This window comes from Sapajus apella, unplaced genomic scaffold (genome assembly GCF_009761245.1).
Source record: "Sapajus apella isolate SASKATOON/1434 unplaced genomic scaffold, GSC_monkey_1.0 scaffold246, whole genome shotgun sequence".
In the NCBI taxonomy this organism is placed as follows: Eukaryota; Metazoa; Chordata; class Mammalia; order Primates; family Cebidae; genus Sapajus; species Sapajus apella.
In genome coordinates this window covers 361,452-374,025 of record NW_022437186.1, presented here as the reverse complement: position 1 = coordinate 374,025, position 12,574 = coordinate 361,452, and the positions used below count along the sequence as shown (strand labels likewise).

Genomic DNA, 12,574 nt, shown 5'->3' with positions numbered 1-12,574 from the left:
GTTCTTAGTTTCTTTGCATTTGGTTAGAACATGTTCTTTAAGTTCACAGAAGTTTCTTACTACCCACCTTCTGAAGTCTGATTCTGTCATTTCATCACACTCGTTCTCCATCCAACCTTGTTCCCTTGCTGGTGAAGAGTTGTGATCCGTTTTAGGAGGAGAGGTGTTCTGGCTTCGGGTGTTTTCATCCTTTTTGCACTGGTTTCTTCCCATCTTTAAGGATTTATCCACCTGTCGACTTTGTAGTTGCTGGCTTTCAGATTGGGTCTCAAATCTTTCAGATTGACGTTCTGTTTGTTGATGATCAGGTTATTTCTGTTTCTTGGTTTCCTTCTGATAGTCTGGCCCCTCTGCTGTAGGTCTGCTGAGGTTCACTCCAGGCCCTGCTTGTCTGGGGTTCAGCTGCAGCAGCTGGTGAACAGCAAGGGTTGTTACCAGTTTTCTTCTTCTGCTATCTTTGTCCCAGAAGGATACCCGCCTCGTGTCAATCTGATCTCTCCTTTATGAGGTGTCTCTTTGAATATATAGGGGTCAGGGAGCTGCTTGAGGAGACGGTCTCTTCTTTATAGGAGTTCAAATGGTGAGCTGTGAGCTCTGTTGTTGTTCATTCAGAGCTGCTGGGCAGGTAAGTTTAGGTCTGCTGCAGCAGAACTCATAAACTGCTTTTTGTTCCCAGGTGCTCTGTCCCAGGGATTTAGGGCTTTATTTATGAGTTTCCATTATGCTGCTGCCTTCTTTTTTTTTTTTTTTTTTCCTTCAGACCTGCCCAGCCCAGCAAGGAGTCAGCCTAGTCACTGTCGCCCTGTAGAGGCTTTGCTGGGCTGCTGTGGGCTCCGCCCCACTGCCAAGTGAACTTCCCTGCAGTCCTGTTTATTTATATGGGTGTAGTTAGAACTGCTTTGGCGATGGTGGCCCGCCTCTGTTGAGGTGGAGTCTCTTTGCTGTGGCGGGTTGCCTTGGCAACGGTGGGCTGCCTCAGCAATGGCGGACACCCCTCCCCCACAGAGCTGGACCATCGCGGGTTCAGCTGCGCTTGCTGTGAAAGTCTCAATCCAGAGTTTCTGGTTGCTGTTCTTTTGTGGGAGTGGGGCCAGCCGAGCCTGATCGCCTGGCTCCCTGCCTCAGAGCCTTTTTTAAGTTTGTGTTCCAGTCGCCTGTTGAAGAGGCGCCGGGGTCTGTTTGTTTTCCCCTGCGGCCACTCACTGCGCTGGCTTAAACAGCGGCACTGAGGTTTGTGGCGCCTTTTTTTTTTTTTTTTGCCCTGGAATCTACTGTCCTGGTTCTCTGCTCAGTCCCCTTTTTGAACCGGCGTATGGGCGACTTCCCGTGGCTCCAATCGCCAACCAAAAGGGCCCCTGGACCAGTGTATTTTGTATGGAGAACCGCGGTTCCGGGGCGCCGACAAAGCAGCCACGTGGGGCAAAGCAGCGGCGCTGGCCGGCACGGCCGCGCTGGCCGAAACAGCTGCGCTGGCGACCGTGGAGCACCTCCGCCCGGGAATTTCCTAGTCTGTGGGCAATAAAAACGCGGCGTCCACTCACCCTCTGCGCTTTCACTGGGAGCTGCAATCCTGAGCTGTTCCTAAATGGCCATCTTGGATCGTCCTCCAATCACAAATAGTCAGAAGAAATGTGTTTCTAACTCGCTGAATCTAAACATGGATGCAACTTCCCAAACTAGGGATGGGTCTCAGGCCGAAGACTGTTCTCTACCATCCTTCACGGTGAGGGAGGAGCACAGCCTGAGGAGCTGTGGGTGGTCTCAGAAGGACAGAATCAAAAGAAACTTTCTTAGGATGTGGACTGTGATTGGGTGATCTGGTCGAGTGCCAAAAGATGCTATGTTTTTCTAAAAGGCTTCTCAGTGCCTGGAGATAGAGGGGAAAGTGGAGATTGGAGGATATATGTATCTGCCAACATGTATTTTGAAGAAAAACTTTGCAAAAGTGATCCCAATGAGTTCCACCTATCCCATTGATAACAGTGCTCTACTAACTTTTGATGAATATTTTTCAAAATCTTTTCTTGAAGCCAATTTGCCCTATTAATTTGCTCAATAAACCTCTATTTCACCAATAGTGAATACACCAAATGATCATTTCTCAAATTTGCTGATGGCAAATTAAAACTTACTTTACTTTTGAAAGTAGACTTCTAAAAATTAGAATAATGAGAAAAAAGCACGAAATTTGTTTAAGCAAGATTAATCTTCAAAGCTACGTTTGAATTGTATGCTAATACATCAATATATTTTGAATTCAAAAGCAGCCAGGGACTCTAGCAATGTAAATTGTTTGTTTGTTTGTTTTTGTGCTCAAAGATTTAAGAGACAGCCAGGTGCACTGGCTCACACCTGTAATCACAAAACTTGCAGAGGCGGAGGCGGGCAGATCACCTGAGGTTAAGAGTTCGAGACCAGCCTAACATAAAAAAACCCCATCTCTACTAAAAAAAAAATACAAAATCAGCTGGGCATGGTGGTGCATGCCTGTAATCTTAGCTGCTTGGGAGGCTGAGGCAGAAGAATTGCTTGAACCCGAATGGCGGAGGTTCTGGTGAGCCAAGATGGCGCCATTCCACTCCAGTCTCGGCAACAGGACATCAAGAGCGAAACTCGGTCTCAAAAAAAAAAAAAAAGGGGAAAAGATTGAAGAGACTTGGTTGACTACAGACATTTAGTGATTACTCAATATGTCCTGAAGCTCAGCACCTGAGAGAGAGTTTGATTCCAGTTTTTGCTGAAACATAATTTCATCTCAACTATTATTATAAGGGAGGGAGAAAAGTGACATTATAATGAGTGTAAACTTACCATTTTTAATTAAATTAAAAGTTACTGATAATTGAATTAGTTAAAAAGGCTAGGGCATTCAAAACAAAATTGTTTATAAGCTATCGAGTTATGTTTCTAGAATGAATAGTAAAATTAAACATAAAGACATTAATATTCTAAATCAGCACTTTCCAAACTGTGCTCTAAAAATCAACACTCATAACCCAAGGAGATGATAATAATGTACACTGGACAGCCCCTACGGTAGTGTTGGTGGCTGTTCCTTTTAAAATAAGCTTCATCTCAGGGCGCTCTCAAAGTGCATTTTTGTGGCCCATGCGGTGCTCATGCACAATGGGAGAAATTCAAATGCAGATACACTGTGGTCCTAGAGGAGAAAAAGCTGTTCCTTCTTCTAAGACTGATATCCAAAGTGGTACACATTGACTTAGGCCTGCAACACACTGAAAAATTCATTTCTCACAAAAAACATTCAACACAGGGAACCTATCCTTCTCGCTGCATTCAACATTGTCTTAAGCAAAACAGCATCAAATAAATGGCTACACTTTTTCTAAAATTGCTTATTTGCTAACAGATTTTTCCTTCCATTATGACGTATAAGATGAAAAGAGAAATTGATACTTAATATTTAGAATCTGGTATCAATATATAGTTGACTCCAATTTCTTAAACCGATTGAAGAGGACAACCAAATGGCTGATGTAATTTTAGTCTGTCCCTTAGCAGTATAGTTGTACTCACGATTTTAGTGTCATTGTAAAATGAGGGCAGCTGGCTGTGCTGTTATCAAGGAATATAGTGGAGCAAGAACTGTATTTTTGAGTAAAATGCTCAGTAAATACCTAAAGAGGAAGGGAAGGATAGGTAAAATTATCAAAGTGTATTTTTATTCCATGGTTAAAATGTCAAATGACAAAGCACTAAAGTATTTTTTACACTCCATGAACTGCCTAAGTGTGGTGTCATGTGCACTCTATAGAAAAACCACTGGAGGCTCTTAACTTCCAGAGATGATATTGAGATATGGATTATAAAATGCTGCTCTTAATATGGTACCTGTCATCAAACCTAACAAGGATTTTATGAATTCCCTTTATAAATAATGAGAAAAGTTTAAAATAAAATTTCATTGTTTTTGTTTCTACCATGCTATAAAGCAATTGAGAACTTCTGTTATTTACTACGATAAATGTTATGTATTAAATAATACCAGTACAAGAGAAGTTCATTGCAATGAATACAAGACTAATGTATTTACTAAGTTACTAATCCTAAATGTATTATTTCAGGCGAAATTGTGACAAAACAGGGGTTTCAGATTCAGAAGTTCTGTGTGCCAGTGTTGCTAGGCCACCAAGTGAGGAAGCCATAGGTTTCTCTAGTCCTGTTTCCTTATGTGGAGGATAAAAGGATTATCACTTAAATATTCTCTCACAACCTGAAAACAGAGGACAACTTAAAAAATGTAACTTCCACTTCATGTTTAAACAAGACTGCCATGACATGACTCAAATGAAACTCTCAGAGAATACTTGCCATTCATTTCAAAGTTGATTAGTTTCATTCTTTAAATCATCTGACCTGTACCTAGGCATTTTCCTACTATAGCCCTGCTCTCTGTCTAGAATACTGCTTTTCTCTCTCCTTGTTTGAGCAAGCTTGACTCCATCTACCCTCTTGAATCTCTCTGCCAGCAGCCACACCACAACATGTTTTTTTGTACACTAATGAGTCAAATTCACCATTGGTTGCAAGATACTAATTCTTGCAGAGTATTCCCCTCATGAGGAAGTATGCCTCTCCACAAGAGTAAGAGAGGGCCCTAACTGTTCCTACATCTGGCTGCTGAGCATAGAATTATGTTCATAAAGAAACAAAAACTTCAACAAGTGTTTAATAAATTAATTCAGTTATAATTTGGAAAATAAGTGTTACCACAATTACACCAAAAACACTACTAGCAGTTTACGGTTTATAGATATTATTTAAGGTAGTCACAAAATAGAAACAAATCATCTAATTTCAGTCAGCATAAATCAAGAGTATGAAATTTTACCATCTTTAACAAGAAATGGAAGGGGTTACATAGCAGTTTAATAATAAAAACTAGAAAATAATTATACCTAGTAATTTAGTAAGTCAAAACCAAAGACTTACCATCAAAGGTCCAGTACCCATTGGATGCTGCTGCCCACCCACTGACTTCTTCCAGTGTACCTGCTGCCTTTCATTTAAATCCATTAAAAATACTAAAGTTGTTTTCATTGTAGAGGTTTTTCACCTCCTTGGTTAGGTCTATTCCTAAGTATATTATTTTATTTTTGCAACTATTATAAAAGGGGCTGAGTTCTTGGTTTGATTCTCAGTGTGGTCATTGTTAGGGTATAACAGAGTTACTGATTTGTGTACACTAAGTTTGTCTCTTAAAACTTTGCTAAATTCACATATCAGTTTCTAGGAGCTTTTTGGTGCAGTCTTTGGGGTTTTCTAAGTATACGATCATAACATCAGGAAACTAACAGTTTGACTTCCTGTTAACTGATCTGGATGCCATTTCTTTCTTTCTCTTGTGTGATTGCTCTGGCTAGGTCTTCCAGTACTATACTGAATAGAGGTGGTGAGACTGGGGCATCCTTGTGTTGTTCCAGTTCTCAAGGGGAATGCTTTCAACTTTTCCCTGTTCAGTATTATGTTGGCTGTGGGTTTGTCATAGACAGCTTTCATTACACTGAGGTATGACCCTTGTATGCCAATTTTACTGAGGGTTTTAACCATAAAAGGATGCTGGATTTTGTCAAATGCTTTTTCTGTGTCTATTGAAATGATTATGTGATTTTTGTTTTGAATTCTGTTTATGTGGTGTATCACATTTATTGACCTGTGTATGTTAAACCATTCCTGGATCACTGGTATGAAAACCATTTCATCATTGTGGATTATCTTTTTGATATGCTGCTGGGAATGACAAAACATTGATGAATGAAATGATGGACACAAAGGAATGGAAGACATCTCCTGCTCATAAACAGGTAGATGAATATTGTAAAAATGACCATATTGCCAAAAGCAATCCACAAATTCAATAAAATTCCCATCAAAATACCATCATCCTTCTTCACAGAACCAAAAAAATAACAAATAAAAAAAAAATCCTAAAACTCATATGGGACCAAACAAGACTGCACATAGCCAGAACAAAATTAAGCAAAACAACAAACCTGGAGGCATCAATCACGCTCCCTAATTTCACACTATACTATAAAGCTATAGTCACCAAAACAGCATGGAACTGGTATAAAAACAGGCACATAGACCGATGGAACAGAACAAAGAACCCAGAAATAAACCCAAGTATCTATAGCCAAATGATCTTCAACAAAGCCAACTAACACATAAAGTAAAGAAAGTAAACCCTATTCAACAAATGATGCTGGGATAATTGGCAAGCTACATGCAGGAGAATGAAACTGGATCCTCAACTATCACCTTACACAAAAATCAACTCCAGGTGGATCAAGCACATAAATCTATGCCTGGAACCATAAAAATTCTAGAAGACAACATTGGAAAAACCCTTCTAGACACAGGCTTAGGGAAAGACTTCATGATCAAGAACCCAAAAGGAAATGCAACAAAAACAAATAGGTAAGACTTAAATTGAAGAGTTTCTGTACAGAAAAAGAAACAATCAGCACAGTAAACAGACAACCCACAGAGTGGGAGAAAGTTTACACACTTCATATTATCTGACAAAGAGCTATTATCCAGAATCTACAAGGAACTCAAACAAATTACAATTACAAAAATACGGAACCAGCCCAAATGCCCATCAGTCAACGAGTGGATAAAAAAACTGATATACGTGTGTGTGTGTGTGCACGTGCGTGTGTGTATATAATGGAATACCACTCAGCTATAATAAGGAGTAAATTAATGACATTCCGAGCAACCTGGATGGACTTGGAGACTATTATCCTAAGTGAAGTAACTTAGGCATGGAAAACTAAACATTGTATGTTCCCATTCATATGAGGGAGCTAAGCTATTAGAATGCAAAGGCATAAGAATGATTAATGGGGACTCAGGAGAAAGTCTGAAAACAGGGTGAGGGATAAAAGACTATAAATCAGGTTTAGTGGATACTGCTAAGGTGATGGCGCACCAAAATCTCATAAATTATCACTAAAGAATTTACTCATGTAACCAAATACCACCTGTACCCCCCAAAACCTATGGAAATAAAAACTAAATAAACTACAGCATTCTTCTCAGCAAACATAAATAAAATAAAAACAAGTTTACATTTTCTCTCTCCTTTTTGGCGGGACAAATTTTAGGTACACTTTTAAATAACAACTTTTCTCTGTTTTCTGAGAAAAGGGTCTCAGTTGGTTGCCCAGGCTGGAGGGCAGTGGTGCAATTATGGTTAACTGCAGCCTCAAACTCCTGAGCTCAAGCAATCCTCTATCTCAGCCGCCTGAGTAGGTAAACTAAAGGCATATGCCATTATGCCTGGCTAATTTGTTATTTCATCTTTTTGTAGAGATGAGGTCTTGCTATGTTGACCAGGCTAGAAATAAATCTTAATTAACTTAAGTATTTCTAACACTGTAATCATTCATGAAAACACCTCCATCTATGTTGTGATGGAATGGGATAATATGGCAGTGTATAAAGTTTGAATGAAAATATGCTTATTATAGATACATCACTAAAAAATTGTCTGGGTTAATATCATTGATATTGAAATTAAACTTTGATTTACACTTAAATATAGGTCCTAAATTTGGATTAAATATAATAGATTGATCACAAATTTATTTCCTCTCCCTCTGGACATCTCCTTAGTCACAAAATAAAGGTTACACACAGGACCAGGAGAGAAGGTTGACAGAGATAATTTTTAATAAATGCTGAGACATAAAAAGTAGATAAAGGAGTCATAAATAACATAGAAGCACAACTCTGGTGCCTACAGAAAGTAACTGGAGACAGGACAAGGTGGCTGACACCTATAATCCCACCACTTTGGGAGACTGAGGCAGGTGGTTCACAAGGTCAGGAATTCAAGACCAGCCTGGCCAAGATGGTGAAACACTATCTCTACTAAAAATACAAAAATCAGCCGGGTGTGGTGGCAGGTACCTATAATCCCAGCTATTCAGGATGCTGAGGCAGAGAACTGCTTGAACCTGGGAGGCAGAGGTTGCAGTGCGCTGAGAGCTCACCACCACACTCTAGCCCAGGTGACAAACCAAGACTCTGTCTCAAAATAAAAAAGAAAAGAAAAGAAAAAAGAAAAAGAAAGTGACTGGAACAGAAACGAGCAGTTCGTTTTGCAGAACTAAAGGCAGGCTGTGAACTTAGAGGCAAATAGCACTTTGAAAAGTAGTGCAAAATGGAAAATAAAATCCAGCAAGCTCAGCTGAAAATCTGCAGTTAGAGACCCAAGTCCACCTGTCCTCCCATCTGATAAGAAACTTAGATGTGTGTTCCCTGGATATACCAAACCTGAGAATTTCTGGCTCACAGCTACTGTGGCTTAAACCTGAGATAAAAAGAAAACTGTATACCAAAAATGGAACTCCAGCTTTCTTCCCTAACTCTGCTTTTGGAAAGCAAGTAGCCAGGCAGAAACTTGGGACATCCTTCTCAAGAAACTGAACTGTCTCGAATGAAAAGCTAGTTTGGCTTCCAAAACCTCACACTGAGTGCCATCAGTTAACAGAAGTCCTGCTTCCCAATAAAGCAAGCAAGCCAGGGACCACCACACATTGGCAAAAGGCCTCCAACAAGAGAGATCAAAACAACACAAAAAAGGGAATTCAGGGGACCAGTCAAAATCAGGAGTGAAACTTTAAAAAAAAATTTTAAGACACTCTAAAAAAATATATAAAATTCAATAGATATAGTAGAGGATAAACTCACAGAATATCCCAAAAGCAGGATAAAGACAAACTGAAAAAAATAGAAGGGGAAAAACTGGAAACCAATGCAGGTCTACTGGTCTAAGCAGTCTAGCATCTGAGTAACAGGACTATCAGAAAAAAGTAACAGGGAAAATAAAAAAAAAAATTCTCAAAAAGAGTCTGCAGACTTAGTAGCCTCAGTAAAATGAAAAGATCCCCACCAAGCTCTTATGTTGAAATTTCAAAACCTCAGAGAGAGAAAAGCTCCTAAAAAGCTTCCAGAGATACATAAAACCCAGTTATAAACAACATGTCATGCAAGGGCAATAGATTCAAAAACAACACTGTGATGAGAGCACAGTTGCAGAATATCTTCAGAACCTTACAATTTAGATTCAACCTAGAATTTTACTCTCTATCAAGGAGGAATTATTTTAAGACTGGTCAGATCTAAACATCTCCACCCAGGAAAATATGCTTGAGAACAACTAGAGAGGATAACAGGACAGAAGAAAACACAAAATCTAGGACTCAGGGGATCCCACACAAGGCAGCAGTTATGTGAGATCCCAAAAGACTATAAAGAGATAGCACAGAAAAGCAAACATCCAGCATATTTAGCGAAAGCCACTCTATAATGAACTAGTATGAAAAAAGGCCAAAGAAAGTTGCCCACCCATTGCCAAAAAATAAAAGATAAAATAAAAGAGGAACAGGTATGTTTTAGAACATGGAAAATATCTTTGAAAGGCATGTGATAAATGCTACAACACTGGGCAGGGAGGAGGAGGGAGAACAGCTGTTAGAAAATAGGCAAATTAATATAATCAGAAAATTAGCTTCATGCTAAAAAATAATGGATGTGAAATGTAAATTATATGTGCAATATAATTTAACAATAATTATTAAAATTATTTTTCAATAAAGTGACAGACCATCCAGAAGCTACTTACTGCATTTGGCTGGATAAACCAGCATAGGGTAGGAAAAAAGAGATCATTCAGAAGAAGTGCAGAAGTGCTCAGATTTCAGAACTGTCTCAGAGAAAGAATGAAGGAATACGTAATGCAGAGACACAGTGAAAACACCAAATGGCTTAGCAGTGCATAATATTTGGATAGTCATAATCATGTCATTATTACTGATTTAATTAAAAAGTGTGCTATAATTGAAAGAAACAGAGGGAGAAAAATAAGGTCACGGTGTAGCGAGAAAGGCATGCTTTCACCTGCTGTGACAGAAAGTCAACAGACCATGCTGACAATTAACTTAGCTCTTCTATTTTTGTTATTTCATTAAAAATAAGATTAAATACTGAAAGCAAATCTTTATGCCACAACCAGACTACTGAAATTTAACTTAAATGTCAGCAATCCTTAACAGGTGGGCACACTGAGCTGAAGACTTTTCTGGATAAATTTAATAGAAAAGTAGAAGAGATTCAGAAAATCCACAAAACAAGGTCCATGCTATCACCACAGGGTCCCGATTATAATTTAAAAGAATCAAGAGAGGCATACTTTTACAGCAAACTATCAATTTCTCAACTTTTTGACTGTTTATTTACATGGTTTGCACGGTCAATTTCTCTTATTTCTTGTACTAAGAATGAAAGAAAAAAAATGGTCACTTCTGACACAAATAATATAAAAAGTAGTTGTTAACATCTTACTGACTACTCCTATATACAATGAGAAAAAATTCCATGTAAAAAAATTAATTTCAATAATTTATAATTTAAACTATCTGGTATAATAAATCTCATAAAGTAAAATCTGAAAACTTAGTTTACTTTTTGACCTAGTTTACTTTTAGTTTTTTTTACATACGAAGGAAATAATACTCATGTACAAAAGAAAAGGGCAAAAAAATTAGGCCAGATGAAAAATTTAGCTAATAAAAAAGTTTAACTGTTGCATATATGAGCCATGATCTGTTAGTATTCTCCTACTCTGCATTTACACATTGCTTAATTACCAGAATCTAAGAGCTAACAGCTCTAAGAACTACTTCCTGACCAGGCACCTATCTCTAGATGCACCAGAATCCCTGTAAGCATCTCCAACCACACTTAGTGGTCATGTACTACTATGTTGCTACAAACAAAACAAAAACAGGTCGTTACACAACTGAAAAGTAACTTATCTTAAATTTAATCTTTTGTTTATTGTGTTTGTTTTGAGAAGGAGTCTCGTTCTGTCACCCAGGCTGGAGTGCAATGGTGTGACCTCGGCTCACTGCAACCTCTGCCTCCAGGGTTCAAATCATTCTCCTGCCTCAGACTCCTGAGTAGCTGGGATTACAGGTGCACCCCACCATGCCTGGCTAGTTTTTGTATTTTTAGTAGAGACAGGGTTTCACCATGTTGGTCAGGCTGGTCTCAAACTCCTGACCTCATGATCCACCCACCTCCGCCTCCGCCTCCCAAAGTGCTGGAATTACAGGTGTGAGCCACTGTGCCCGGCCAAATTTCAATCTTAAAATAAGTAACAAACCTAATTGGACATGGTGTCTGCAGCAAAAAAAAAAAAAAGGCCAGAATAATAAAAGCTCCAAGAGGGACTTGGGCCATGCTTTGTTTCCTATGTGGCCACTGCCTTTAATGCTGGAAGGGCATTGCAGGCAAACACTCCTATCACTGAAGAGTGAGGGACATGGAATAGCTTTTCTTTTTTCTGCTTCCATGCTCTCTAGGTGTCAGAAGCCCATGGCTCTGGAAGGAACTGGGAAACACAACTCTGAAATAGTTTGCATATGTCTCCCTCTCCAAATCTCATGTTAAAATGGGACCCTTAACGTTGGAGACAGGGCCTAGTGGGAGGTGTTTAGGTAATGGCAGTAGATTCCTTATGAATGGCTTGGTACCATCCCCTTGGTAATAAGCAAATTTTCATTCTGGTATTAAGCCAATATGAGTTTTTTTCTTTTTTTGTTTGCAGAAAAATGATTTATTTATTTAGAGAGAGAGAGAGAGAGAGACAGCAGTAGAGAGAAAGCTTCCACGAGAGAGTGGGTGGAAATGGGACCCCAAAGGGGAAATCCAGGAGGGGAAAGAGAGCTCCCACTATGTGGACCAATATGAGTTTTTCTAAATACTTTCTATAATACATCTAATCAAACAAGAGTTTTCACTCTTTTTCTTGGCAGAAAAACAATGTTGACTCACTGTCTGATTGCGATGTCTTTGCTTCTGGATGGTCAGAAGGGTTTGACTCCAAAGCCATAACTATACAGAGAGAAAAGAAAAAAGATGTGATCACTTATGACAATTTATCAGCTCATTTATTCAGCAAGGAGGCCATTTCACTACCTCTTTTATTCTTGTCCATTGGGAAAAGGGACAAAGAATTATACATAAAGATAAATCTAAGACTCCTCCATCACATGACAAATTGTATTAATAAAAAGATAGCAAAATGTATAAACAAAAAGTTAACATGTTTTCACTAATATGATAACAACTAAAGGAAAGTATATTATGTTAAAATAACACAAGTGAATATGTGAAAATTTAGAACATTTAAATCAATATGAGTTTTTCTAAATACTTTCTATAATACATCAATTCAAACAAGAGTTTTCACTCTTTTTCTTGGCGGAAAAAACGATGTTGGCTCACCATCTGTTTGAGATTTCTTTGCTTCTGGATGGTCAGAAGGGTTGGACTCCAAAGACGTATCAATACTGTCTGTTTGAGATTTCTTTGCTTCCAGATGGTCAGGAGGGTTGGACTCCAAATCTATACAGAGAGAAAAGAAAAAATATGTGATCACTTATAAAAATTTATCAACTCATTTATTTGAAGAGGAAGCCATTTCACTACCCCTACTTTTACCTTTATCTATTGAAATGAATGTATAGACATAAGA

The 12,574-nt window shown here is 38.7% G+C and overlaps 1 protein-coding gene across 1 annotated transcript in view; it reads right to left on the bottom strand.

Annotated features, from left to right (window-relative positions):
- LOC116545092 (cyclin-Y-like protein 2) overlaps positions 1-12,574 on the bottom strand; it is a 39,376-nt gene that overhangs the window by 24,426 nt on the left and 2,376 nt on the right. The window contains exons 2-4 of the mRNA XM_032271711.1: positions 12,325-12,393; positions 10,273-10,307; positions 3,538-3,638 (exon numbers count right to left, since the gene is read on the bottom strand). Coding sequence (XP_032127602.1) covers positions 3,538-3,638; positions 10,273-10,307; positions 12,325-12,393 — 205 coding nt within the window. The remainder of the gene's footprint in view (positions 1-3,537; positions 3,639-10,272; positions 10,308-12,324; positions 12,394-12,574) is intronic.